This window comes from Protomyctophum parallelum (assembly GCF_964188405.1).
Source record: "Protomyctophum parallelum genome assembly, chromosome: 4".
NCBI classification, from domain to species: Eukaryota; Metazoa; Chordata; class Actinopteri; order Myctophiformes; family Myctophidae; genus Protomyctophum; species Protomyctophum parallelum.
In genome coordinates this window covers 52,177,330-52,203,891 of record NC_139700.1, presented here as the reverse complement: position 1 = coordinate 52,203,891, position 26,562 = coordinate 52,177,330, and the positions used below count along the sequence as shown (strand labels likewise).

Sequence of the window (26,562 nt, the reverse complement as noted above, 5' to 3'; positions counted from 1 at the left end):
ATGACCTCTCAGACATGCTATAGGTTTGCATGATTTTACAAAGACATGATCATTCTCAAATACATGACGGTTAAAGACATGATCTTCAATACTATTTACACAATAGAAAAGTACCTGGCGCAAACCGATATACAATCAAAAAACGGCAACGCTAACCTAACTTTAAGTATAAACACCAACTTACCTAACATGAAATAAAAGTTACAATTGAATTCTAATCTAACTACTCTAAGCCCTAACTACTCTAAGCCAATCTCTCTGTTCAAACGTTGGCAGTTACAAAAAGCAGGCGCCTGCACAATACTACTACTGTTTGATGTTGAGTTGTGTCAAACCTCCATGGCAATGCTGCGTGATAAAAGTCTGTGAGGACATTGTCAATGTGCCAGTGCTCTCCGCTGCACGTTAGAATGATAAGCTAAAAGTCTGTGAGGACATTGTCAATGTGCCAGTGCTCTTCGCTGCACGTTAGAATGATAAGCTAAAAGTCTGTGAGGACATTGTCAATGTGCCAGTGCTCTCCGCTGCACGTTAGAATGATAAGCTAAAAGTCTGTGAGGACATTGTCAATGTGCCAGTGCTCTCCGCTGCACGTTAGAATGATAAGCTAAAAGTCTGTGAGGACATTGTCAATGTGCCAGTGCTGTCCGCTGCACGTTAGAATGATAAGCTAAAAGTCTGTGAGGACATTGTCAATGTGCCAGTGCTGTCCGCTGCACGTTAGAACGATAAGCTAAAAGTCTGTGATGACATTGTCAATGTGCCAGTGCTGTCCACTGCACGTTAGAACGATAAGCTAAAAGTCTGTGAGGACATTGTCAATGTGCCAGTGCTGTCCGCTGCACGTTAGAATGATAAGCTAAAAGTCTGTGAGGACATTGTCAATGTGCCAGTGCTCTCCGCTGCACGTTAGAATGATAAGCTAAAAGTCTGTGAGGACATTGTCAATGTGCCAGTGCTGTCCGCTGCACGTTAGAATGATAAGCTAAAAGTCTGTGAGGACATTGTCAATGTGCCAGTGCTGTCCGCTGCACGGTAGAAAGAGAAGCTAAAAGTCTGTGAGGACATTGTCAATGTGCCAGTGCTGTCCGCTGCACGGTAGAAGGATAAGCTAAAAGTCTGTGATGACATTGTCAATGTGCCAGTGCTGTCCGCTGCACGGTAGAAGGATAAGCTAAAAGTCTGTGAGGACATTGTCAATGTGCCAGTGCTGTCCGCTGCACGTTAGAATGATAAGCTAAAAGTCTGTGAGGACATTGTCAATGTGCCAGTGCTGTCCGCTGCACGGTAGAACGAGAAGCTAAAAGTCTGTGAGGACATTGTCAATGTGCCAGTGCTGTCCGCTGCACGGTAGAAGGATAAGCTAAAAGTCTGTGATGACATTGTCAATGTGCCAGTGCTGTCCGCTGCACGGTAGAACGATAAGCTAAAAGTCTGTGAGGACATTGTCAATGTGCCAGTGCTGTCTGCTGCACGGTAGAACGAGAAGCTAAAAGTCTGTGAGGACATTGTCAATGTGCCAGTGCTGCCCGCTGCACGGTAGAACGATAAGCTCGTAGTAGGAGCTTTGTCCCTGCATGGCGATCTCCAGACATCGCTCAGTGGCCCTGTTCCTGATTTGGTGACCCTGCAACATCATGGACCAGAATCAGTTTTTATTGTCAACAGTTATTGAATCAGAATGTGGGTGTAATACGCAAAGTTACTGCAATCGCAAAAATAAACTAAATATATACATTTTGGAATTTCAAATAGACACACTTGACACTTTAGAAAAGGTCAAAAGCTCAAAGTTAAATAAGGTTCAGAATTTGCTCCACACGTCCCAAACTCATCTCCCTTCTGGCTCTAAAACTATGGAGTGCACTTCCCATTGCAGTCAGAACTGCAGCCTCACTCCCAATATTCCGCCGCAGTCTGAAAACCCACCTTTTCAGACTCCATCATGGCCCGTAGCACTGCCTTAGCCCCTTTAGATAGCACTTTTTGTAGACTTAGATAGCATTTGATACAGACTTATATAGCACGTTATGTAGACAGCACTAGAACTGCATTGTATATAGTCATAGCACTTCATAGTACATATGTATAATATACATGTATAGTTTCATTATATAGATATTCCACTGTTACGTTCTTAGCTTACGCATGTTTCATGATAACTACTTTTTATGTATGTGATGTATTGCCATTCTTTTTGTTCTTGCTTAATGTAAGTCACTCTGGATTAAGAGCATCTGATAATTGCCTAAATTGTAAAGTTTCTCTCTCTGATCTTCCTTTTATATATATATATATATATATATACAAGTAGGAGGGCAGCAGACTGACCTCATGCTTCCTTCTATGCATGAGGAGTCAAGCTGCTTCTTTCACCTGACAGGGGGGAGTTTCCCTGTTTGGACGTAGCGTGTGGAAGGAACACGTTATTCCAACCAGTTCCTTTCCCCTCCATCAGGCGCCCCGGCTGGCCAGGGGGAGGTAGTTTAGAGACCAGGATAACTGCATGTTTTTTGTGAGGTTACCTATACCTCTCTCTCTCTGATCTTTTTATGTTATCAGGTGTTTTAAAAATAATGGATTTGTTTGAATTACGAACATTACTGGTGGTGTTCAGAGCGAAAAACAGAGCATTACCAACACGGTTACAGAAGTAATTTGTGTTTAGCTCAGAGGATGAGGACCATAGAAGAAGAAGACATGATTTTAAACATCTGTTCGCCCGGACTACACTAAAACAAATGTGCACTTCTGTTACAGGTATAAAGTTATGCAATTCACAAAACCAGGAGTTGAAGAGTTGTACAACAGTGTTTCAGTTTAAGAAAGTGTTTAAAAAGGAAAACAAATATAAAATATGAATTAGAAGGTTAGATATAAGTGTTATTTTGTTCCCTCAGCGTTGTTTTTGTTTGTTCTCTTGTTGAGCTCTATGTTCTTTTGTCTTTGTTGTTTTTTATTTTTTTATTTGATGTAATCATGGTGATATAAAATGTATGGTTGGTAGCAGCATCAATTAGATGTTTTAATGATAGGGGCGGGTATAAATAAGATTTATCTTCTTCCTGCTCCTTTTCTTTTCTGCTATGGAATATGTAAAAAATATGTACAAAGTAAAATGAATATGATCATGTAAAACCATAACTGAAATGAAATAAATAATAATAATATGATGATGATGATGATCTTTGGAGAGGTAACTCCTAAAAGCCCCCCTGAGGGTCTTACCGGTTTAAAGTCCCAGTACATGTGTAGTTCCTTCTGCCTGGCCAGGTCACAGGGCTGCAGGGTGGGAGCGGTCCCACTGCCTGGGTCCACAAGACAGCGGTTGGCGTTGCTGTTGTACTTGTGCGATCGAAGTCCTCCCACGATGATTTCACCCTCCGTCTTGTAGAAACAGTGCTGAGTGACAAGGATGAGAAATTAGGCTATACGCTATTCACACGCGCAACGTAATAATGCTTGGAGGTAATAATCTGTAACTCTCATGTCCTAACCGGGATTCGAACCCGTGTCTCCCCAATGAGACCAAATTTATACTGTATACTATACCTATGTCTATCTGAATGTCTATGGCTCAATGTTTCAATGGAAGAATAGGGGGTATGCGCATGCATACAGTGATTGGCAGAGTGAGTGGCAAAGTGAATTTAATTTTGTTTAAAGTAATTTATACTGCAATCAAATAAGGCTTTTCCGTTTGGTGTGTGCACACACACACACACACTAGCCATTGGGCCCTTGGCTCTCAGTGGCCCTTCGGGGAAATTGGACCGTGAGGTACTAGGTTTGACGCCCTGAAAAGGGCATCTGGGGGCCCTTCATTGGCCATTGATTTTGTAAATTGAAGGTAAAAAAATATGATAAAAACACGGAAAATGTCGCGCGCATGGGGGCCCTGCAAAAATTACCGGACCAGGGGCCCTGTTGGGAGTTAATTTGTACGCACACACACACACACACACACACACACACACACACACACACACACACACACACACACACACACGTTACCTGGCTCATGTATGCATGGCAGACATAGAGGATGGGGGTGTTTCCCGGTACGGCTCCCTGGTCGATGCAGTGGGTCGTGAGGAGGCTGTTGTGCAGCTGTAACAGGTCAAAGGTCAGTACGACAAGGTCAAGGTAATTAACAAGACTTAGCGTTAACCCATTAAAGGTATATTCAGTGATTTCACTTAATTCAAATATCACTTATTTTTTTGTTTTGTTGTGATAATCCTCCCTACTATAGAGTGTGCTGGCCATATAAGGAGTTCCTCCCTGTCCCCAGTTAACCCCTTGGGGTCAAAAAACCTTAGGTTTCGTTTTTGACTCTCTATCCTGATTGGACGAAAGGCTGGGTCCCACAGCCAAAAACTAAACCTAAGGTTTTTTGAGTGAAATCACTGAATATACCTTTAAAGACCTGAGAGGGCGATTCTATACAAATGCCTTCTTCTAAGTCAGCAGTTGTCACACTTTCAAGATGTTTCTAATAGAGACGTCCCGATACCGTATCGGTGTCGGAAAAGTATCGGCCCTTATTTCATCATATCGGGTCATATCGTTATCGACGAACGTGCCAGTCTAAGCACCGACACTATGGCAGGTGAACAAAGTGTTGGGGCATGTGGAGTTTGCTTTGGAGTTGCTCAAACTGCATGTGCACATAATGAGTGAGGAGTCTGCTATAAACATAATCGAGATTTTTGTCCTAACGCAAACATTAAATTAACCTGACGCTGCCAGATGAGGGCGGTATTGGGTAACCATGTTCCCCAACACAGCAATCATCTGGGATCTCTCAGGCAGTTGAGCTGACAAAAATCCGTTCCGTACCGGACCAATCAGCGTGAGCTAAGGGCGGGATATGTGCGAAACCGGACGTGAAGCTATATAGACACGTCAATATGATTGGTTGTGTTTGCACGCCCACACGGTGATAGACAGACGGTCCCATCCAATCATCTACCAAGTATCTTGAAAAAAAGGAACAGATCCCAATAAGCTGTGAAACAAATTTGTGTAGCAAGCTTCTTGGATCTGGCAGCGTCAGGTTAACATTAAATGCCATTGACAATGAATGGAGAATTTACGTCAATAAGAGCACCCCTCACTTTACACGGGTGTGATTTCTTCAAAGGACCACTTTTCAACCTATCTTCAATAGAGCACCGAAGTCTGACGTCACTTTCAGTAGAGGGCGTCTGTCCCCAGGTTCATGTATTTGTTTAGTTGCATTGAAATCCCCATTGAGGCGATTTGAGATCGCCTCATATAACAACTGTGTTTGAAAAATGAACATGTCACCCCGGCCGCTTCACTCATATGGATATGAAGAATCAACTGACTGAGAGAAAACGCTAATGTTACTGCTGCTGAATTAGTTCGATTTTCGCTAGAAGCAGACTGTATCATATATGAGTGACTGACTGTTGCAAACGATACAGAGACACCTCCCTGACAATAACGCCGAGACAGCTTGTTTATTTTTGGACCACAACGCTTATAGTAGACGATATTAAGATCACCCCATGTTATTCTCCATAGAGAAATTACTTCCGCGAACCAGGGGAATGGTCGGGATGAGCGAGTTACGTCAGGACTTCGGTGCTCTATAGGTCCTCACTAATAATCATGATAAAATGGCACAATGTTTTTGTACTCGGTCTGTGCCTCATAGGAGGGCTGTGGGCAGTTTAGAAACCGTCCTCCACTGACATCATCGATGGGGAATACAAGCTAATAGAAACTACAGGCTTTCAAGTCCTGAAAAGTTGCAATGCGAAGCAACCGTTCTCACGATAATGAAAATCTAAACATTTTTGTAAAAAATATCTTGTTTAAAAAGAAATCGGCCTAACGATGATGTCACTGGAGGACGTTTTCTAAACTGCCGACAGCCCTCCTATGAGACACAGACTGAGTAGAAAAACATTGTGCCAATTTATCATGATTATTAGTCAGGACCTATTATATGTATTATATGTTGTTGTATATGTTGTTCTACAACATTGCCTTTAATTGATCTTTTATTTTTTTATTTTTCATGTCCTCACTGTACTGCATTACTGCTTGTTTTTTAATGTCGTTGCCTTGCTTTTCTTTTATTCTCCATTGTTCTGTAAAGCACTTTGAGCTGCATTTCATGTCATGAAAGGTGCTATACAAATAAAGTTTTATTATTATTATTATATGAAGATAGGTTGAAAAGTGGTCCTTTAGGAAGCATGAGTTCAAGTCCGTTGCTCTCCCCTTGTTCCCCATATATGGGGACTAGGCTGGTGGAGGGTGTGTAGAGCCCAGGATCATATTAGATGATTGACACGGGGGTGAAAAATGGGTTACAAAATCGTGGGATAAAAATATATATTAAAAAGAAAAGTGGTCCTTTAAGTGCAAAGAGCAGATCAGCAAACTCACAACACGTTGCGCACTTGAGACGCCACACGCTGTGAACTTGTACATGTGGCTATTTATTTTTTGTTGTCCAAGATATCTAAACCATCCATCCATCCATCCATCCATCTTCAACCGCTTATCCGTAGTCGGGTCGCGGGGGCAACAGCTCCACCAGAGAGCTCCAGACTTCCCTCTCCCGAGCAACATTAGTGACTTCCTCCTGGGGGATTCCGAGACGTTCCAAGGCCAGAGAGTCGATGTATTTCCTCCAACTGCGCCTTGGTCTGCCCCGGGGTCTCCTCCCAGTGGGACATGCATCGAGGACCTCCCTAGGGAGGCGCCCGAGTGGCATCCTAACCAGATGCCCGAACCACCTCAGCTGGCTCCTTTCCAGGCGAAGGAGCAGCGGTTCTACTCCGAGTCTCTCTCGTGTGACTGAACTTCTCACCCTATCTCTAAGGGAGATGCCAGCCACCCGTCGAAGAAAACTCATTTCAGCCGCTTGTATTCGTGACCTTATTCTTTCGGTCATGACCCACACTTCATGACCATAGATGAGAGTAGGAACGAAGATTGCTAAACCAGTCTGACATATTGTCAGATGGGGGTCGGCGGCCAAATACATATAATTCTAGGGGTCCTTGACATGAAATAGTTTATAGTAGTTTGAGAACCACTGACATAGAAACATAGGGTTTTTCAGAAAACTGGTACCACTTACCGTCCCATAGGCCAGGAGACCGCCCAGCGGATCCAGACTACCGTAGACTTTCTCCAGGTACCACTTACCGTCCCATAGGCCAGGAGACCGCCCAGCGGATCCAGACTACCGTAGACGTTCTCCAGGTACCACTTACCATCCCATAGGCCAGGAGACCGCCCAGCGGATCCAGACTAGCGTAGACGTTCTCCAGGTACCACTTACCGTCCCATAGGCCAGGAGACCGCCCAGCGGATCCAGACTACCGTAGACGTTCTCCAGGTACCACTTACCGTCCCATAGGCCAGGAGACCGCCCAGCGGATCCAGACTACTGTAGACGTTCTCCAGGTACCACTTACCGTCCCATAGGCCAGGAGACCGCCCAGCGGATCCAGGCTACCGTAGACGTTCTCCAGGTACCACTTACCGTCCCATAGGCCAGGAGACCGCCCAGCGGATCCAGACTACTGTAGACGTTCTCCAGGTACCACTTACCGTCCCATAGGTCAGGAGACCGCCCAGCGGATCCAGACTACCGTAGACGTTCTCCAGGTACCACTTACCGTCCCATAGGCCAGGAGACCGCCCAGCGGATCCAGACTACTGTAGACGTTCTCCAGGTACCACTTACCGTCCCATAGGCCAGGAGACCGCCCAGCGGATCCAGACTACCGTAGACGTTCTCCAGGTACCACTTACCGTCCCATAGGCCAGGAGACCGCCCAGCGGATCCAGACTACCGTAGACGTTCTCCAGGTACCACTTACCGTCCCATAGGCCAGGAGACCGCCCAGCGGATCCAGGCTACCGTAGACGTTCTCCAGGTACCACTTACCGTCCCATAGGCCAGGAGACCGCCCAGCGGATCCAGACTACTGTAGACGTTCTCCAGGTACCACTTACCGTCCCATAGGCCAGGAGACCGCCCAGCGGATCCAGACTACCGTAGACGTTCTCCAGGTACCACTTACCGTCCCATAGGCCAGGAGACCGCCCAGCGGATCCAGACTACCGTAGACGTTCTGCAGGTACCACTTACCGTCCCATAGGCCAGGAGACCGCCCAGCGGATCCAGACTACCGTAGACGTTCTCCAGGTACCACTTACCGTCCCATAGGCCAGGAGACCGCCCAGCGGATCCAGACTACCGTAGACGTTCTGCAGGTACCACTTACCGTCCCATAGGCCAGGAGACCGCCAAGCGGATCCAGACTACCGTAGACGTTCTCCAGGTACCACTTACCGTCCCATAGGCCAGGAGACCGCCCAGCGGATCCAGACTACCATAGACGTTCTCCAGGTACCACTTACCGTCCCATAGGCCAGGAGACCGCCCAGCGGATCCAGACTAGCGTAGACGTTCTCCAGGTACCACTTACCGTCCCATAGGCCAGGAGACCGCCCAGCGGATCCAGACTACTGTAGACGTTCTCCAGATACCACTTACCGTCCCATAGGCCAGGAGACCGCCCAGCGGATCCAGACTAGCGTAGACGTTCTCCAGGTACCACTTACCGTCCCATAGGCCAGGAGACCGCCCAGCGGATCCAGACTACCGTAGACGTTCTCCAGGTACCACTTACCGTCCCATAGGCCAGGAGACCGCCCAGCGGATCCAGACTACCGTAGACGTTCTCCAGGTACCACTTACCGTCCCATAGGCCAGGAGACCGCCCAGCGGATCCAGACTACCGTAGACGTTCTCCAGATACCACTTACCGTCCCATAGGCCAGGAGACCGCCCAGCGGATCCAGACTACTGTAGACGTTCTCCAGGTACCACTTACCGTCCCATAGGTCAGGAGACCGCCCAGCGGATCCAGACTAGCGTAGACGTTCTCCAGGTACCACTTACCGTCCCATAGGTCAGGAGACCGCCCAGCGGATCCAGACTACCGTAGACGTTCTCCAGGTACCACTTACCGTCCCATAGGCCAGGAGACCGCCCAGCGGATCCAGACTACTGTAGACGTTCTCCAGGTACCACTTACCGTCCCATAGGTCAGGAGACCGCCCAGCGGATCCAGACTACCGTAGACGTTCTCCAGGTACCACTTACCGTCCCATAGGCCAGGAGACCGCCCAGCGGATCCAGACTACTGTAGACGTTCTCCAGGTACCGCTTACCGTCCCATAGGTCAGGAGACCGCCCAGCGGATCCAGACTACCGTAGACGTTCTCCAGGTACCACTTACCGTCCCATAGGCCAGGAGACCGCCCAGCGGATCCAGACTACTGTAGACGTTCTCCAGGTACCACTTACCGTCCCATAGGCCAGGAGACCGCCCAGCGGATCCAGACTACCGTAGACGTTCTCCAGGTACCACTTACCGTCCCATAGGCCAGGAGACCGCCCAGCGGATCCAGACTACCGTAGACGTTCTCCAGGTACCACTTACCGTCCCATAGGCCAGGAGACCGCCCAGCGGATCCAGACTAGCGTAGACGTTCTCCAGGTACCACTTACCGTCCCATAGGTCAGGAGACCGCCCAGCGGATCCAGACTACCGTAGACGTTCTCCAGATACCACTTACCGTCCCATAGGCCAGGAGACCGCCCAGCGGATCCAGACTACTGTAGACGTTCTCCAGGTACCACTTACCGTCCCATAGGTCAGGAGACCGCCCAGCGGATCCAGACTACCGTAGACGTTCTCCAGATACCACTTACCGTCCCATAGGCCAGGAGACCGCCCAGCGGATCCAGACTACCGTAGACGTTCTCCAGATACCACTTACCGTCCCATAGGCCAGGAGACCGCCCAGCGGATCCAGACTAGTGTAGACGTTCTCCAGGTACCACTTGAACGGTTTACAGTTCAGCTTCTCTCTCAGCTTCTTCCTCTCCGACACGTCTCCAATGTCTATATTATCGTCCTGTTGTCAGATTATAAAAATGTCAGTCGCTCTTCGATTTTTCAAAAATAGCAGACCTACAAGCTCGTATCGCGCCACTCGGTGGCGCGATATGAGCTTGTAGATCTGCTATTTTTCAATAGATAAAGCATAACATGATGCGGACACCAAAATGGGTGCCCGGTCAGAATGGGTTAATGAATAATTAATGATGATTAACCCATCTGTATGAGAGATGCTAATATAACTAGCACACATTGGAGGTGGTCTGCCTGCTCTTACAGTGAGACATGTAAGTTGGGTACGACACAGATTATTGGTTGACAGTCAAAGTTGTTTGAAGCAGACTGCAGTGCACTGAAGAACATCATAGCCCTCACTCGGGTGACCCAGCCGGGGTAAGTAAGTAAGTAAGTAAGTAACATTTTCTTTTTATAGAGCACCTTTCGAAAGTGCTGTACAACAAGGTAAAACAATCATGTTAAAACAAGGGCATGAAACAAACAATAGAAGGTAAAACATAAATCAAGTAAAAATAGCTCAAGGGGCAGGGCATTCCACAAAGTGGGGGCGACCACTTCAAATGCACGGTCACCCTTAGTTTTGAGTCTAGTTGTAGGAATAGAAAGAAGGCCTTTATCGGAGGACCTGAGAGAACGTATGTTCTGCATGCAGTAGTTCAGAGATGTAGAGTGGAGCCAGTCCGTATAATGCCTTGTATGTTATTATGAGTAAGTCCCGACTTACGTCCCAGTAGCTCCCCTCGATCAGTCCCACTAGGGAAAGACCATGGGGCCACACAGACAACAATCAAGCAGAAATAGACTCACCTTCAGAGGAAGGTTCCAGGCAATCTTCACGTTGTTTTTGTACTCGTCCATCCAGATCTCTGCCACTCTCAGGGCGTTCCTCTTCATGGCGGGGCTCAGGTCCAGCGCGTAGGGCTTGTGGGCCCTCTCGATGTGGGCCACCTTGGAGCACGGAACCACCTCTATGCTCCCTCCACACGTCCACACCTGACCGGGAACACACGGATCACTTAACCCATTCTGACCTGAGATCAGATTCATACGAGGTTTCCACTGGACACACACTGGTCTGATTAACCCATTCTGACCTGAGATCAGATTCTAAAAATGTCAGTCGTTCTTCGATTTTTCAAAAATAGCAGACCTACAAGCTCGTATCGCGCCACTCGGTGGCCCGATATGAGCTTGTAGATCTGATATTTTTTAAATAGCTAAAGCATAACATGATGCCGACACCAAAATGGGTGCCCGGTCAGAATGTGTTATAGGACAGTGGTTCCCAAACCTTTTCCATGTCAAAAGGACCCCCAAATTTGACACCAATTAGCCCACAGACCCCCATTTGAAGAGATATTACAGAGTTAGTTAGTGTCGAGGTGTCCTTGAGCAAGGCGCTGCGAACCCTAAATTGCTCCCGATGTGCAGGTTGGTGCCTTGCATGGTGTCCTCTGCCACCGGTGTGTGAATGTGTGTGTGTGTGTGTGTGTGTGTGTGTGTGTGTGTGTGTGTGTGTGTGTGTGTGTGTGTGTGTGTGTGTGTGTGTGTGTGTATGTGTGTGTGTGTGTGTGTGTGTGTGTGAGACTGGGTGAATGCAATGCACAATCTATGTGATGTGCTCTGGATGAAAACGCTATCTACTGTAAATGCACCATTCAGAGTTTCAAGAAGATAGGTTGAAAATGTCATCCCTTTAAATGAATTGCATCACTGTATTACTGAATGTCTGAGCTTATTATATATACTCACACGGATCCCCAGTTCCACGTTCTCTCCCCCGTACACCATCATCCCACCGTCCAGACCCCCGATCTCTCCCAGAAAGACCCGGTCGGCTGCAAAGATGCCCATGACCGAGGGGCTCCTGCATGGACACAATGATTAAAGGACCACTTCACCACTTTTCAACCTATCTTCATATAATAGGTCCTCACTGTTAAAGGAGAATTCCATACTAAAAGGCTTTCTTACCTTTCTTTGTAGTTGTTACGTCCCCATCAAAGAGGTCCAGGTGTTATTTTGTGCAAAAGCTCCTTATTGGCTATTTCCCCTACCATAAGCCCTCAATGAATTGCATTGAATTGAATGGGATGTATGGGGTGTTGTGCTAATTCGCTTATTTCCATCGAAATAAGTAGTAAAGTGTGCCGCTTGGGTTATTATTTACATTATGAAAAGAGGATATATCGTTAGCCTCATAGGATAAATGCCTAAGTCATTTTTTGGCGAAATTGAGATTTCTGCATACAGGTGATCTCCTGGGGCTGCTGCATCGTTCTGGATCATCGCCTATGTCCTCAGCCAATCACAAAGCTCACAATCTTCAAAAATGATGATCTGCCTAAGTCACTTGTGTGATTTGAGCATTTTTACGTTGCCGCCTAACTCACTTTGTGTGACTTGGGCATTTTTACATTGCATACACAGCAAACAACAGTTACTCTAATAGACCCCCAGGTGTTTAGTATGGAGTTAACATTACTCTAACAGACCCCCAGGTGTTTAGTATGGAGTTAACATTACTCTAATAGACCCCCAGGTGTTTAGTATGGAGTTAACATTATTCTAATAGACCCCCAGGTGTTCTGTATGGAGTTAACATCACTCTAATAGACCCCCAGGTGTTTAGTATGGAGTTAACATTACTCTAACAGACCCCCAGGTGTTTAGTATGGAGTTAACATTACTCTAATAGACCCCCAGGTGTTTAGTATGGAGTTAACATTATTCTAATAGACCCCCAGGTGTTCTGTATGGAGTTAACATTACTCTAATAGACCCCAGGTGTTTAGTATGGAGTTAACATCACTCTAATAGACCCCCAGGTGTTTAGTATGTAGTTAACATTACTCTAACAGACCCCCAGGTGTTTAGTATGGAGTTAACATTACTCTAACAGACCCCCAGGTGTTTAGTATGGAGTTAACATCACTCTAATAGACCCCCAGGTGTTTAGTATGGAGTTAACATTACTCTAATAGACCCCCAGGTGTTTAGTATGGAGTTAACATTACTCTAATAGACCCCCAGGTGTTTAGTATGGAGTTAACATCACTCTAATAGACCCCCAGGTGTTTAGTATGGAGTTAACATCACTCTAATAGACCCCCAGGTGTTTAGTATGGAGTTAACATCACTCTAATAGACCCCCAGGTGTTCTGTATGGAGTTAACATTACTCTAACAGACCCCCAGGTGTTTAGTATGGAGTTAACATTACTCTAACAGACCCCCAGGTGTTTAGTATGGAGTTAACATTACTCTAATAGACCCCCAGGTGTTCTGTATGGAGTTAACATTACTCTAACAGACCCCCAGGTGTTTAGTATGGAGTTAACATCACTCTAATAGACCCCCAGGTGTTTAGTATGGAGTTAACATCACTCTAATAGACCCCCAGGTGTTCTGTATGGAGTTAACATTACTCTAACAGACCCCCAGGTGTTTAGTATGGAGTTAACATTACTCTAACAGACCCCCAGGTGTTTAGTATGGAGTTAACATCACTCTAATAGACCCCCAGGTGTTCTGTATGGAGTTAACATTACTCTAACAGACCCCAAGGTGTTTAGTATGGAGTTAACATTACTCTAATAGACCCCCAGGTGTTTAGTATGGAGTTAACATCACTCTAATAGACCCCCAGGTGTTCTGTATGGAGTTAACATTACTCTAACAGACCCCCAGGTGTTTAGTATGGAGTTAACATTACTCTAATAGACCCCCAGGTGTTTAGTATGGAGTTAACATCACTCTAATAGACCCCCAGGTGTTCTGTATGGAGTTAACATTACTCTAATAGACCCCCAGGTGTTCTGTATGGAGTTAACATTACTCTAACAGACCCCCAGGTGTTTAGTATGGAGTTAACATCACTCTAATATACCCCCAGGTGTTCTGTATGGAGTTAACATTACTCTAACAGACCCCCAGGTGTTTAGTATGGAGTTAACATCACTCTAATAGACCCCCAGGTGTTCTGTATGGAGTTAACATTACTCTAACAGACCCCCAGGTGTTTAGTATGGAGTTAACATTACTCTAATAGACCCCCAGGTGTTTAGTATGGAGTTAACATTACTCTAATAGACCCCCAGGTGTTTAGTATGGAGTTAACATCACTCTAATAGACCCCCAGGTGTTCTGTATGGAGTTAACATTACTCTAACAGACCCCCAGGTGTTTAGTATGGAGTTAACATTACTCTAATAGACCCCCAGGTGTTTAGTATGGAGTTAACATCACTCTAATAGACCCCCAGGTGTTCTGTATGGAGTTAACATTACTCTAACAGACCCCCAGGTGTTTAGTATGGAGTTAACATTACTCTAATAGACCCCCAGGTGTTTAGTATGGAGTTAACATCACTCTAATAGACCCCCAGGTGTTTAGTATGGAGTTAACATCACTCTAATAGACCCCCAGTTGTTTAGTATGGAGTTAACATCACTCTAATAGACCCCCAGGTGTTTAGTATGGAGTTAACATCACTCTAATAGACCCCCAGGTGTTTAGTATGGAGTTAACATCACTCTAATAGACCCCCAGGTGTTTAGTATGGAGTTAACATCACTCTAATAGACCCCCAGGTGTTTAGTATGGAGTTAACATCACTCTAATAGACCCCCAGGTGTTTAGTATGGAGTTAACATTACTCTAATAGACCCCCAGGTGTTTAGTATTGAGTTAACATTACTCTAATAGACCCCCAGGTGTTTAGTATGGTAACATCACTCTAATAGACCCCCAGGTGTTTAGTATGGAGTTAACATCACTCTAATAGACCCCCAGGTGTTTAGTATGGAGTTAACATCACTCTAATAGACCCCCAGGTGTTTAGTATGGAGTTAACATTACTCTAATAGACCCCCAGGTGTTTAGTATGGAGTTAACATCACTCTAATAGACCCCCAGGTGTTTAGTAGACATGTATTAAAAAATGCCTAAGTCACAGATTATTTTCTTGAAAATGGCCTAAGTCACTTTTTTTTGTTATGGAATGACTCTCATGTTTATCTTTTTGTAAAAAACATTTTGTTAACCCCTCAGGAAACCATTGTAAAAATCTGCATTAAAAACTCTTACATACTTGCGAGAAAATGTGTTTTTCCTTATTATCCGAAAATCATAAAAAATGACTTATGCATTTATCCTATGAGGCTAACGATATATAATTTTGAGCGATGGAAATAAGCGAATTAGCACAACACCCCATACATCCCATTCAATTCAATGCAATTCATTTAGGGCTTATGGTAGGGGAAATAGCCAATAAGGAGCTTTTGCACAAAATAACACCTGGACCTCTTTGATGGGGACGTAACAACTACAAAGAAAGGTAAGAAAGCCTTTTAGTATGGAATTCTCCTTTAATCATGAAAAAATTGTGCAATATTTTTCTACTCTGTCTGTGTCTCATAGGAGGGCTGTGGGCAGTTTAGAAACCGTCTTCCAGTGACATCATCGATGGGGAATACAAGCTAATAAAAACTGCAGGCTTTCTAGTCCTGAAAAGTTGCAATGCGAAAATGGAAGCCATCGTTCTCACGATAATGAAAATCTAAATATTTTTGTAAAAAAATATTGTTAAAAAAAAAAATCAGCCTAATGATGATGTCACTGGAAGACGGTTTCTAAACTGCCCACAGCCGATATGAGGCACAGACTGAGCAGAAAAGAATCGTGCCATTTTTTCATGATTATTAGTGAGGACCCCCATGGTACTCCCTCAAGTGGTAATAAAGGACCACTTCACCATGTAGAGACTTGAGAATCATACTGTGCATTGGGCAGGGGGCTACAGGCAAGACCAAACTAACACACTAGGCAAAGACAGCTTTTTTCTGTCACCGGCCCGACCTCGTGGAATGAACTTCAACATTCCTTAAAACTGAGCTCCCTGCCATCCTTCAGTCAGTTCAAACTGAGCTCCCTGCCATCCTTCAGTCAGTTCAAACTGAGCTCCCTGCCATATCCTTGGGTCAGTTCAAACTGAGCTCCCTGTCATCCTTCAGTCAGTTCAGACTGAGCTCCCTGCCATATCCTTGGGTCAGTTCAAACTGAGCTCCCTGCCATCCTTCAGTCAGTTCAAACTGAGCTCCCTGCCATCGTTCAGTCAGTTCAAACTGAGCTCCCTCCCATCCTTCTGTCAGTCCAAAGGAATGCTCCAGAACATTTTTCACTGTGATTGCTCCTGCTTCAATTGATTTATTTTACTGGTTGTTGCTGCATTTAAGTTCCTTTGTAATTTATCCTGATTTATAATGTTGTGTCTGATGTATTGTTTGTTTTGACTGTATTTTGTGAATTGTAAACCTCTGCTACATTGAAAACGAGGGCTTGGCCTCAACTGTATTTACGAGTATAAATAAAGGTGATGGTGTATGTATGGGGAACATCTATGGGAAACATCTAAATCAGGTACAGGGGATGGTGTATGGGTATGAGGAACATCTATGGGGAACATCTAAATCAGGGATGGTGTATGGGTATGGGGGCAGTGTTGTTTTTAGTTTTTGTCTCTTGAATAGTTTACATTTAGTTTTAGTCTCATTTTAGTCACCTGGAGTGAGCCGACATTCATTACTCAGGTGAGGACTTAAATGTTTATAAATGCCACATACTTCCCGGGCTGTGATTGGTCGTTGAGCTTGGACCACTCCGGCCGGAAGGACTCGTACAAGCACCACAAGGCCCAATCAAAGCCGTGAGCAGACGGACCATAAGCTTGGACGTGGAGGTCAGTGAAGTGGACCTTATCGAACACGGGAGAAACCACCACCGTACGGTCGGCTTTGATCCTGGCCAGCAGGGGTTCTGCCCTGAAACGACCACAACAAAAACACAACAATGAGTCCACTCGACCGTTTGGAACGTCCACAAGTACGGAACTTATGAATCGAAAAAGGGAATCAAAAGAATAGTCATTACGAAAACAATCGATGGTTTCATCCAGGGCGGGAACCCCTCTTGGTGTTTTAAACATTATGTTATAATTTAGCTATTAAAAAAAATAGCAGATCTACAAGCTCATAGCGCGCCACCGAGTGGCGCGCTACGAGCTTGTAGGTCTGCTATTTATTTTTTTTATCGTGAAAACGTGTCACAAATCTTTGAATAATATATTCCTTCAGAACGAACGTTTATAACTAAAATCTTTGCTTCTAGGGAAGTCCCTGGAACAACATATTTTCAGATGGGGGTCGGTGGCCAATTACATATCATTTTTCGGGTTTTTGACAATGAAATATTGAACACCACTGATGAGGTATTTCAAGAAAACTGTCGGGATAAAAAAGCAATAACTTGAAACAGAACACAACGATGAGTATATTTGGTTCTCTCTCTCTCTCTCTCTACCCAGCATGCATGTGCACGCTGCTGCGCAATGTCTGTGACTGTGATACTGTGACACAATAATAATATATATAGCATAAATAATAGGCCTAATATCGGCCTAAGTCGGTGGCCAATTACATATAATTTTTCGGGTACTTGACAATGAAATATTGAACATCACTGATGAGGTATATACATGAGGTATTTCAAGAAAACTGTCAGGATAAAAAAGAAAAATCGACGTCAGGCCTAAATGGGTTTAAAAGTGACTCACCATCCCTCCGTGACTTCGATGTGGGCGTCCAGGATGACCACCACGTCAGCCACAGCCCGTTCCCAGCCCGAGATGCGGGCCTGGGCCAGGCCCCGTTGCTGCTCGTGTCTCACTCTCTGTACCAGGCCAGGCCTCTCCGTGTTGACCAGCGTGATGTAGTTTTCTAACGGTTCTCCAAGGTCATCTGAAAACGTAATATATACCGTTAAATCTATAGTAGGCCGATACTGTACACTCACTGGAACGAAGGAACAGGAACAAACGGTTTATTTATAGTTAGCTAGATGGTTTCTATACAGGGGTGCAGATAAACTGTGAGCACTTCCAAACTAACAGGAAGGATAATATGCACAGTAATTGGAAAATGGACTGCATTTTATACAGTAAGTGTAAAGCGCTTTACATTGTAGCCTACTTCACATTCACCTATTCATCATGACACGCCAAGTGTTACATTTTATCCATTTAGACCCGAGGTCGATTCTACAAATGACTTCTAAATCATGAGAGTTTCCTGAAAAATCCATGTTTCTATATTATGTCAGTGGTTCTCAAAAACATGTATGTCAATGACCCCCACAAATATATGTAATTGGCCGCCGACCCACATCTGAAAATAGGTTGTTCCAGGAATAACCAGAAGCAATTAGATTTGAGTTCAAAATCTGAAAGAATATATATATATATTCAAAGCTTTGCGCCACATTTTCACTATTTTTTTATCCCACGATTTTGTAACCCATTTTTCACCCCTGTGTCAATTGTCTAATGTGATCCTGGGCTCTACACACCCTCCGCCAACCTGGGGAGAGCAACGGACACGATGCTTCCTTCATGCCTGAGGTATTGGAACTGGTTGGAATAACCTTTCCCCAGGCGTCCCGGCTGGCCAGGAGGAGGCAGTTTAGAGAGCAGGATTACTGCTCTCTAAACTAAAATAGAAATTCGCTGCCAAAAACAACACTGGCCCTGACAATACCACAGCTACAACAGTAGCACACACACACACACACACACACACACACACACACACACACACACCAGTCTTACCGTTGGTGCTGTGGTCGTCCACCAGTATGATCTCCCTCAGCAGGTGTTTGGGGGTGCGGCTGATGACGGAGCGGACGGCTCTCTTGATGATGGACAGAGCCTCGTTCAGGTAGATCAACACCACTCCCACGCTCGGCAGGTCTGTGGGGTAGACCTTCTGCAGACATCTGGATGAGGAGAGATGGACATAGTGAGAGACACAGCCACAGCTCTGTGGGACAGACCTTCTGCAGACATCTGGATGAGGAGAGACAGATGGACATAGTGAGAGACACAGCCACAGCTCTGTGGGGTAGACCTTCTGCAGACATCTGGATGAGGAGAGACAGATGGACATAGTGAGAGACACAGCCACAGCTCTGTGGGATAGACCTTCTGCAGACATCTGGATGAGGAGAGACAGATGGACATAGTGAGAGACACAGTCACAGCTCTGTGGGGTAGACCTTCTGCAGACATCTGGATGAGGAGAGACAGATGGACATAGTGAGAGACACAGCCACAGCTCTGTGGGGTAGACCTTCTGCAGACATCTGGATGAGGAGAGACAGATGGACATAGTGAGAGACACAGCCACAGCTCTGTGGGGTAGACCTTCTGCAGACATCTGGATGAGGAGAGACAGATGGACATAGTGAGAGACACAGCCACAGCTCTGTGGGACAGACCTTCTGCAGACATCTGGATGAGGAGAGACAGATGGACATAGTGAGAGACACAGCCACAGCTCTGTGGGACAGACCTTCTGCAGACATCTGGATGAGGAGAGACAGATGGACATAGTGAGAGACACAGCCACAGCTCTGTGGGACAGACCTTCTGCAGACATCTGGATGAGGAGAGACAGATGGACATAGTGAGAGACACAGCCACAGCTCTGTGGGGTAGACCTTCTGCAGACATCTGGATGAGGAGAGACAGATGGACATAGTGAGCAGTGGTGGAAAGTAACTAAGTACTGTAATTAACCCATTCTGACCTGAGATCAGATTCATACGAGTTTTCCACTGGACACACACTGGTCTGATTAACCCATTCTGACCTGAGATCAGATTCTAAAAATGTCAGTCGTTCTTCGATTTTTCAAAAAATAGCAGACCTACAAGCTCGTATCGCGCCACTCGGTGGCGCGATATGAGCTTGTAGATCTGCTATTTTTAAATAGCTAAAGCATAACATGATGCTGACACCAAAATGGGTGCCCGGTCAGAATGGGTTAAGTACAATTTTGAGGTATTTGTACTTTACTTGAGTATTTCCAATTTCCAGTACTTTTACTTCTACTCCCTTGCTTTTAATTGATCTTTTAATTGTTGTTATTCATGTCCTCACTGTATTGCATTACTACTTGTTTTGTAATGTTTATGCCTTGCTTTTCTTTTTTCTCCATTGCTCTGTAAAGCACTTTGAGCTGCATTTCATGTCAAAGTTTTATTATTATTATTATTATTATTACATATCCATTTGTACACTCTCAAGAGTTAAAACAACATTGATTTTACAATATAAATTGGGGGGTTCCAGAGATAGAAATGCCATTAAATGGGGGGTCTGTAGACTAATATTCATGTCAAACTGGGAGGTCCTTGAAATTAAACGGGTTGAGAATCACTGCTAGAGCCGTACAAATCTTCTCTTATGGAGGGGTCCCTGGCATACCTCTTCAAAGGGGGGGTCCCTGGCATACCTCTTCAAAGGGGGGGGTCCGCAGGCTAATTATATAGTGTCAATTTGGGGGGTCCTTATCTTGCCATGAAAACGTTTGGGAACCACCACTGCCCCCCGGTGGATTTCAGGTTAACCCATTCTGACCTGAGATCAGATTCATACGAGGTTTCCACTGGATACACACTGGTCTGATTGAACCCATTCTGAAAAATGTCAGTCGTTCTTCGATTTTTCAAAAATAGCAGACCTACAAGCTCGTATCGCGCCACTCGGTGGCGCGATATGAGCTTGTAGATCTGCTATTTTTCAATAGCTAAAGCATAACATGATGCCGACACCAAAATGGGTGCCCGTTCAGAATGGGTTAATGTGTTTAGGAAGCGGTGGCCGAACGGATAGCGGAGCGGTCTTGATACCGGAAGGTCGCCAGTTCGAATCAGCGGTCCGACACGTTAAAAATTACCACCGCTGAAGTGCCCCTTGGACAAGGCATTGAACCACTACCATGAAATGTTCTATGAAATGAGCAGGGCCTGGCTGTAAACAAGTATCTGATGCTTTATAGTCCAGTTACCCTGGGTATAAACATAGTACCTTTCCTTTCCTTTCTTACCCCTTGGGTCTCGTGTCCGGCAGCAGGCGGTCCAGAGGAAGCCGGTCACTGAGGAACACGTTGTATCCATATTTAATGTACAGATCCTGAGCCTCTCTCTGGTCCTCCTCCGATAGCCCGTCGCCCCACGAGGCAAACAGAGAGGAGTCGGGGAACAGTTTGGTTACCACTGGTTCTGGTTTCTCCTCCTTGTTTACCACTGGTTCTGGTTTCTCCTCCTTGTTTACCACTGGTTCTGGTTTCTCCTCCTTGTTTACCACTGGTTCTGGTTTCTCCTCCTTGTTTTGCACTGCCGGCTGCTTTTCCATGACAACTGGAGACTTATTGTGGACATCTGAGGAGGATGCCTTTTGATTGGATGACTCCATGAACCTCACTTTGAAGACAGAAAGAAAATATTTAATTAAACTACAAGTGTGCGCACCTTAGAGTATATACTCTAAGGTGCGCACACGCACGCACGCACGCATGCACACACACACACACACACACACACACACACACACACACACACACACACACTTCAACTTCAAAGAACTTTATTTTTCCTTTCGGAAACTTCTTTTGTGCAGTGGTAAAGACAACAGAAATCACATTACACACAAACACAGTTACTATATAAAAGATCATAAAAACGACTGATTTCGTCGACTAAAACTAAGACGAAAAAATACCATTTTCCACTGACAAAAACTAAATGTAAACTAAATGAAAACTATAAGCTATGATGAGTAAAACTAAGACTAAATAAACTGACAATTTCGTCAACAAATAAAAACTAGACTAAAATGTTAGGAAGGGACTATAGTGGCCAAGAGATCCAGTATGCATGCTGAAAATACGGTGTAAAATCAGTCATTACGATGGCATCAAGGCCCACCAAAACACATTTTAGTCAACTAATCTTATGACATTTAGTCGACTAAAACTAAACTAACACATTCCAGGTGACTAAAATGTGACTAAAACTAAGTGAAAACTAGAGACTATGACTAAAACTAAAACGTGCTGCCAACAACACACACACACACACACACACACACACACCAAAGTGCATATTCTTTGTCTCTATCCCTTTAAGCAGTACTGCCCCCTTGGTACTTAATGATGAGAACTGTCACGGGCAAGTAGTAGACGACTTTCTATCCTGGTGTGACAACGCCTTCTTGCAGCTTAATGTTTCAAAAACAAAAGAGCTATGCATAGATTTTAGACGTTCCCCACAATCCCCCCAGAAGAGTGTTGTCAACGGACAGACTGTAGATATTGTACCCAGCTACAAGTATCTAGGCACAATTATTGTTGATGACAAACTGAAATTCGACCTAAATACTGATGTGATGCATAAAAAAGGTCAACAACGCCTGTACTGCCTAAGGAAATTGGCTCAAGTTCAATGTCGACGAGACTCTGATGAAACAGTGCCTACATCGAGTCCGTCATTTCTTTCTCCATTATCTGTTGGTATGGTAATCTCTGCATCAGAGACAAAAACTCCCTAGGGAAAATTGTAAAAGTGGCCTCTAAAATCATTGGCTCACAAATGAACGGCCTAGACCAGATCTTTAAGAAACAGGTACTTAACAAAGCCCTGTGTATCCGATCTGATGCTGCTGTGGGTAGATCGAGGATATAACCTTATGATGAGCACTTTCACTTTTTACTGTATTATCTCGTGCCTATGTCTATGCACATGCACTTTTGTGACCCATCGCATAGCACTTTAAGTTTAAAGCACTTTAACGCCTGCACTTTAATGGTTGTGTGCACCTTTGTACTCTGGTATCCGCTATGTGAACTGTTTGTTTGTACTGTTTCATTCATTGTTTAATGTACTGTCTATGCTGCAACCAATTTGCCCTTCGGGGACACTAAATAAACTTGAACCTTGAACCTTATTGTTAAAACAGCTTCAATGTCTAGAAACCACTAATTAATTAATTAATTCATAAAAGTGACCTGAATGATAATTCTCATGTTTGTATCTTCTAATGTAAGTTTCATAATGTTTCATCTAATAATGCTGCATATACTATTGACTCCTGTGACCGGGCACCCATTTTGGTGTTAGCATCATGTTATGCTTTAGCTATTTAAAAATAGCAGATCTACAAGCTCATATCGCGCCACCGAGTGGCGCGATACGAGCTTGTAGGTCTGCTATTTTTTTTTTAATCGAAGAACGACTGACATTTTTAGAATTTGATCTCAGGTCAGAATGGGTTCATCAGACCAGTGTGTGTCCGGCGGAAACCTCGTATGAATCTGATCTCAGGTCAGAATGGGTTAACAATTTGGGGACACGAGTCTGAAAAGCCATATTTAACAAGAGACTATAGTGGCAGTTTTCATTTTAGCAACGGTCGAATGTTGGAGGAACAAAACCTAAACCTGTTTGCTTGTGATTTATTGATCTGCACCGTACAAAATGCAATACGTGTGATTTATTGATCTGCACCGTACAGAATGCAATACGTGTGATTTAGTTACTTCAATCATGATATAGATTTTAGCATGCCATATATGGCCGAACTCATAAAACAACTAGGGCCGGGACTAATTGCGATTCATTTAGATTAATTAACTACAGAAAAATGAATCGCGATTAACTACAGATAAATTAATCGCACCTTTTTTTTCCACCGCGGAACGTTTCTCACTGGGCGCTTTTCTATAGTACTGAAAACTGGAAATAATAAAAAGTCAACCCATTTTGTGTTGCCTAGAACTGGAGGTCTGACAAAAAACACTTGTTACTGTTACTAATTTCTTTTCAGACCTCCAGTTCCAGGCAACACAGAATGGGGTGACTTTTTATTATTATTTCCACATATATTAATGACAGTAAAATGTTGAAAATGAGTGGTATCCTGTAGTCACTATTCATTGATTCACTGGGATACCAAAAAACATTAAAAAAAAAGGTTTCTCGCTGTTCTCGGGTTGAATATTGATATGCGATTAAAATGCGATTAATCTAGATTAATTAATCGTTTTTTTAATCGAGTCCCAGCTCTAAAAACAACACAACCCCTCCAGAGCTCTGAGGTCTGCGGGGCAGTCACTGCTGACCGTGCCAACACGAACCCTCAGAACAAGAGGTAGGATATGATATGATATGATATGATATAGTACTTTATTGTCAGTTCACACTGAAATTTGTCTTGCGACACAGCAGCCAAGTATGCAGAAACACATATACATAACACAAAGAACAGGACAATTTACATACATAAAGACATGAGCAATATCCACCGCTTAGATTACCCCGTGGCTACTACAACTCCTGATTAAGCCTCAAGGTCGACTGGTGGACAAAAAGGACCTCTTTAGTCTGACCTTATTGTATGCTGGTACACCATATCTCCTTCCTGAAGGTAGCAACCTATATTCTCCATACAACACATGCTTAGTATTAGAGGTGATATTCCTTGCTAACCTTAGGATGCTGTTATGATACGTGGATGTATAAAGTTTCTGAAGTTGTTGTCCAACAATCCTTGAACAAATGTTCAGTTGTTGCAGCAGTTGTGACTGCGCTTTTGCGAACAACCATTAGCGCTGCTCAAACAATTAACATTTTCAAATTCCTTCTTAAAACGCACCTTATTTCAAATTTGTTTTTGTCTTTTTGTTGTGAAGCACTTTGGTCAACTTTGGTTGTGTATAACGTGCTATATAAATAAAGGTTGATTTTCAGGCGGGGTTTTAACACTCCTTTTATTCTCTCTTTACTTTCAGATTCGTGAAAGCGATGCATAAATAAATAAGAGTTTCACATAATTTCTCCTGTCATTTAACGGATGAAGCATACATAAAGTTTACTCTTTCTAGGTCCAAGTAGCATTTGATTGATTGATTGATTGATTGAAATATGTATTAACAGTTTGCAGAATTACAGTACATTTCAAGCACAAACTCAATACAAAGACTGTTGACTGAGTGGATGACCCAATTAAGCATTACACTTGTTTTTCAAGAGGGTCCACCTTGTTCAATTCATCAAAACATTTAGAGACGTACAAATAGACGGTTACTTCTATATAGTCAAAGAACAGAACAGGAATTCATCATAAAGGAGGTAAAAAGGGAAAAGATACATATACAGTGAGGGGGAAAAGGGATGGGCGGTGGGGGCATTGCACCATGTGATTTTTTATCTTTCTTGGACTTTGTCTTTCTACAACTTTCTGCTGTCTCTTTTCCATTATGCATGTTCATGCATGTTCAACCCATAAATCTATTTATGAGTTGAATCAGTGAGGTGAGAGCGGCTATCTTTGGGAGAGCTCTTGTTCCGTGTGTCTGTATGTAATGGATGTAGTGTTGTATTGTTTGTGTAAAATGAGACGAGGCATCTCAAGGGGCTCATCCTTTCAATAAAAAAAAAGGTATATACGTTTGCATTCCACCCTCCAGTTAACATTCTGACCTGAAATCAGATTCTAAAATTGTCTTCTAAATCCTGAAAGTTTTCTGAAAAAGCTATGTTTCTATGTCAGTCGACCTACAAGCATATGAGCTTGTAGATCTGATATTTTTCAACAGCTAAAGCATGACATGATGCCAACACCAAAACGGGTTCCCGCCCCAAAATGGGTTTTAAGACTGGTGCCAGCTCATAGACAAGGGCGTCCTCCACATGATCACAACCACTAGACAGGAGTACCGTTGAATAGATAGAATTTAGGTCATACACTTTGGAGTGTATCATTTCAACGGATTTGGCTGTTGTTGCCACCATCTTCACAGTAGATGGGACGGTCTTGTAAAATACCTTTAACCATGGTCTTTACAAAATCTTGCAAGATTGTGTCTACATCGACAGCTGGTGTGATGACCACATGTATGAATACATCTGGGAGAAAGTAATGAAATCTCATAATAATGCTATTTTTGGGGGAAATGTTCGTGGATGTTTGCTGCAACATGCCCAAGATAGATGATCTGAAAGGGTTAATATGCAACCACCTGGAAATAAATATGCTACAGTTTCACTAATACAGATGGTGGAAAGCAGATTTGATACATTTGACTTGATTATTGTGCATACAATCTCATTCTCAAAAGATTTTTTTTATTTTAATGCAATTTGGAATGTTATTCATTTTTTTTTTGAAGAAAAACACCACTGTGCATTGTGCAAGGTCCGTGTCATCAAACGCTGCAGAGATATTCACTCACCCACTTCATTTAGCTTCTGTTCAATCTGCTCCAGTTTTCTCCCCAGAACCTCTTGGTCCACGGGCCCTCCTCCTCCTCCAAGAGCCTGGCGGTCCGGTCTCATGGCGCCTTGCATATAAACGATGATATTCATCAACAGCAAAACAGATCCAACGATAATTCCAATTTTTCGTAGGGAGCACGTCTTCATGGTTGCTGCTCAGGAAATATTAATGCTGTCCTCCTATGCACGTCGGGGAAGATGAGGCGCCTTTTCAACAGACTCCTTCAACAGCAAACAATAAACTAAGCCTTATCTAATCAAGGATATCATAGCCCATAGTAAAGTATGTACTAAAAGTCAAAACAAGGAAAAACAAGCACAAATTAGCTCCAAAAAGAAATACATGGGCAAGAGGTAGCCCATTATATTAAATAGTTATTGCCATACAAGAAAGTAGGACAGTC

At 44.1% G+C, this 26,562-nt stretch overlaps 2 protein-coding genes across 2 annotated transcripts in view; both read right to left on the bottom strand.

The window, feature by feature from the left end:
• Window positions 1-26,562, bottom strand: part of dyrk4 (dual-specificity tyrosine-(Y)-phosphorylation regulated kinase 4) — a 413,072-nt gene that overhangs the window by 338,853 nt on the left and 47,657 nt on the right. The gene's annotated exons all lie outside the window — the stretch shown is intronic.
• Window positions 1,490-26,218, bottom strand: LOC310857258 (putative polypeptide N-acetylgalactosaminyltransferase 8; the record flags this gene model as incomplete). The annotated part of the gene is made up of 11 exons (XM_083762868.1): window positions 1,490-1,627; window positions 3,229-3,402; window positions 4,015-4,110; window positions 9,847-9,984; window positions 10,794-10,979; window positions 11,739-11,853; window positions 16,612-16,809; window positions 17,601-17,784; window positions 18,651-18,817; window positions 20,932-21,307; window positions 26,116-26,218. 11 exons carry the CDS (start codon window positions 26,216-26,218, stop codon window positions 1,490-1,492), a joined length of 1,875 nt encoding a protein of 624 aa, XP_083618994.1.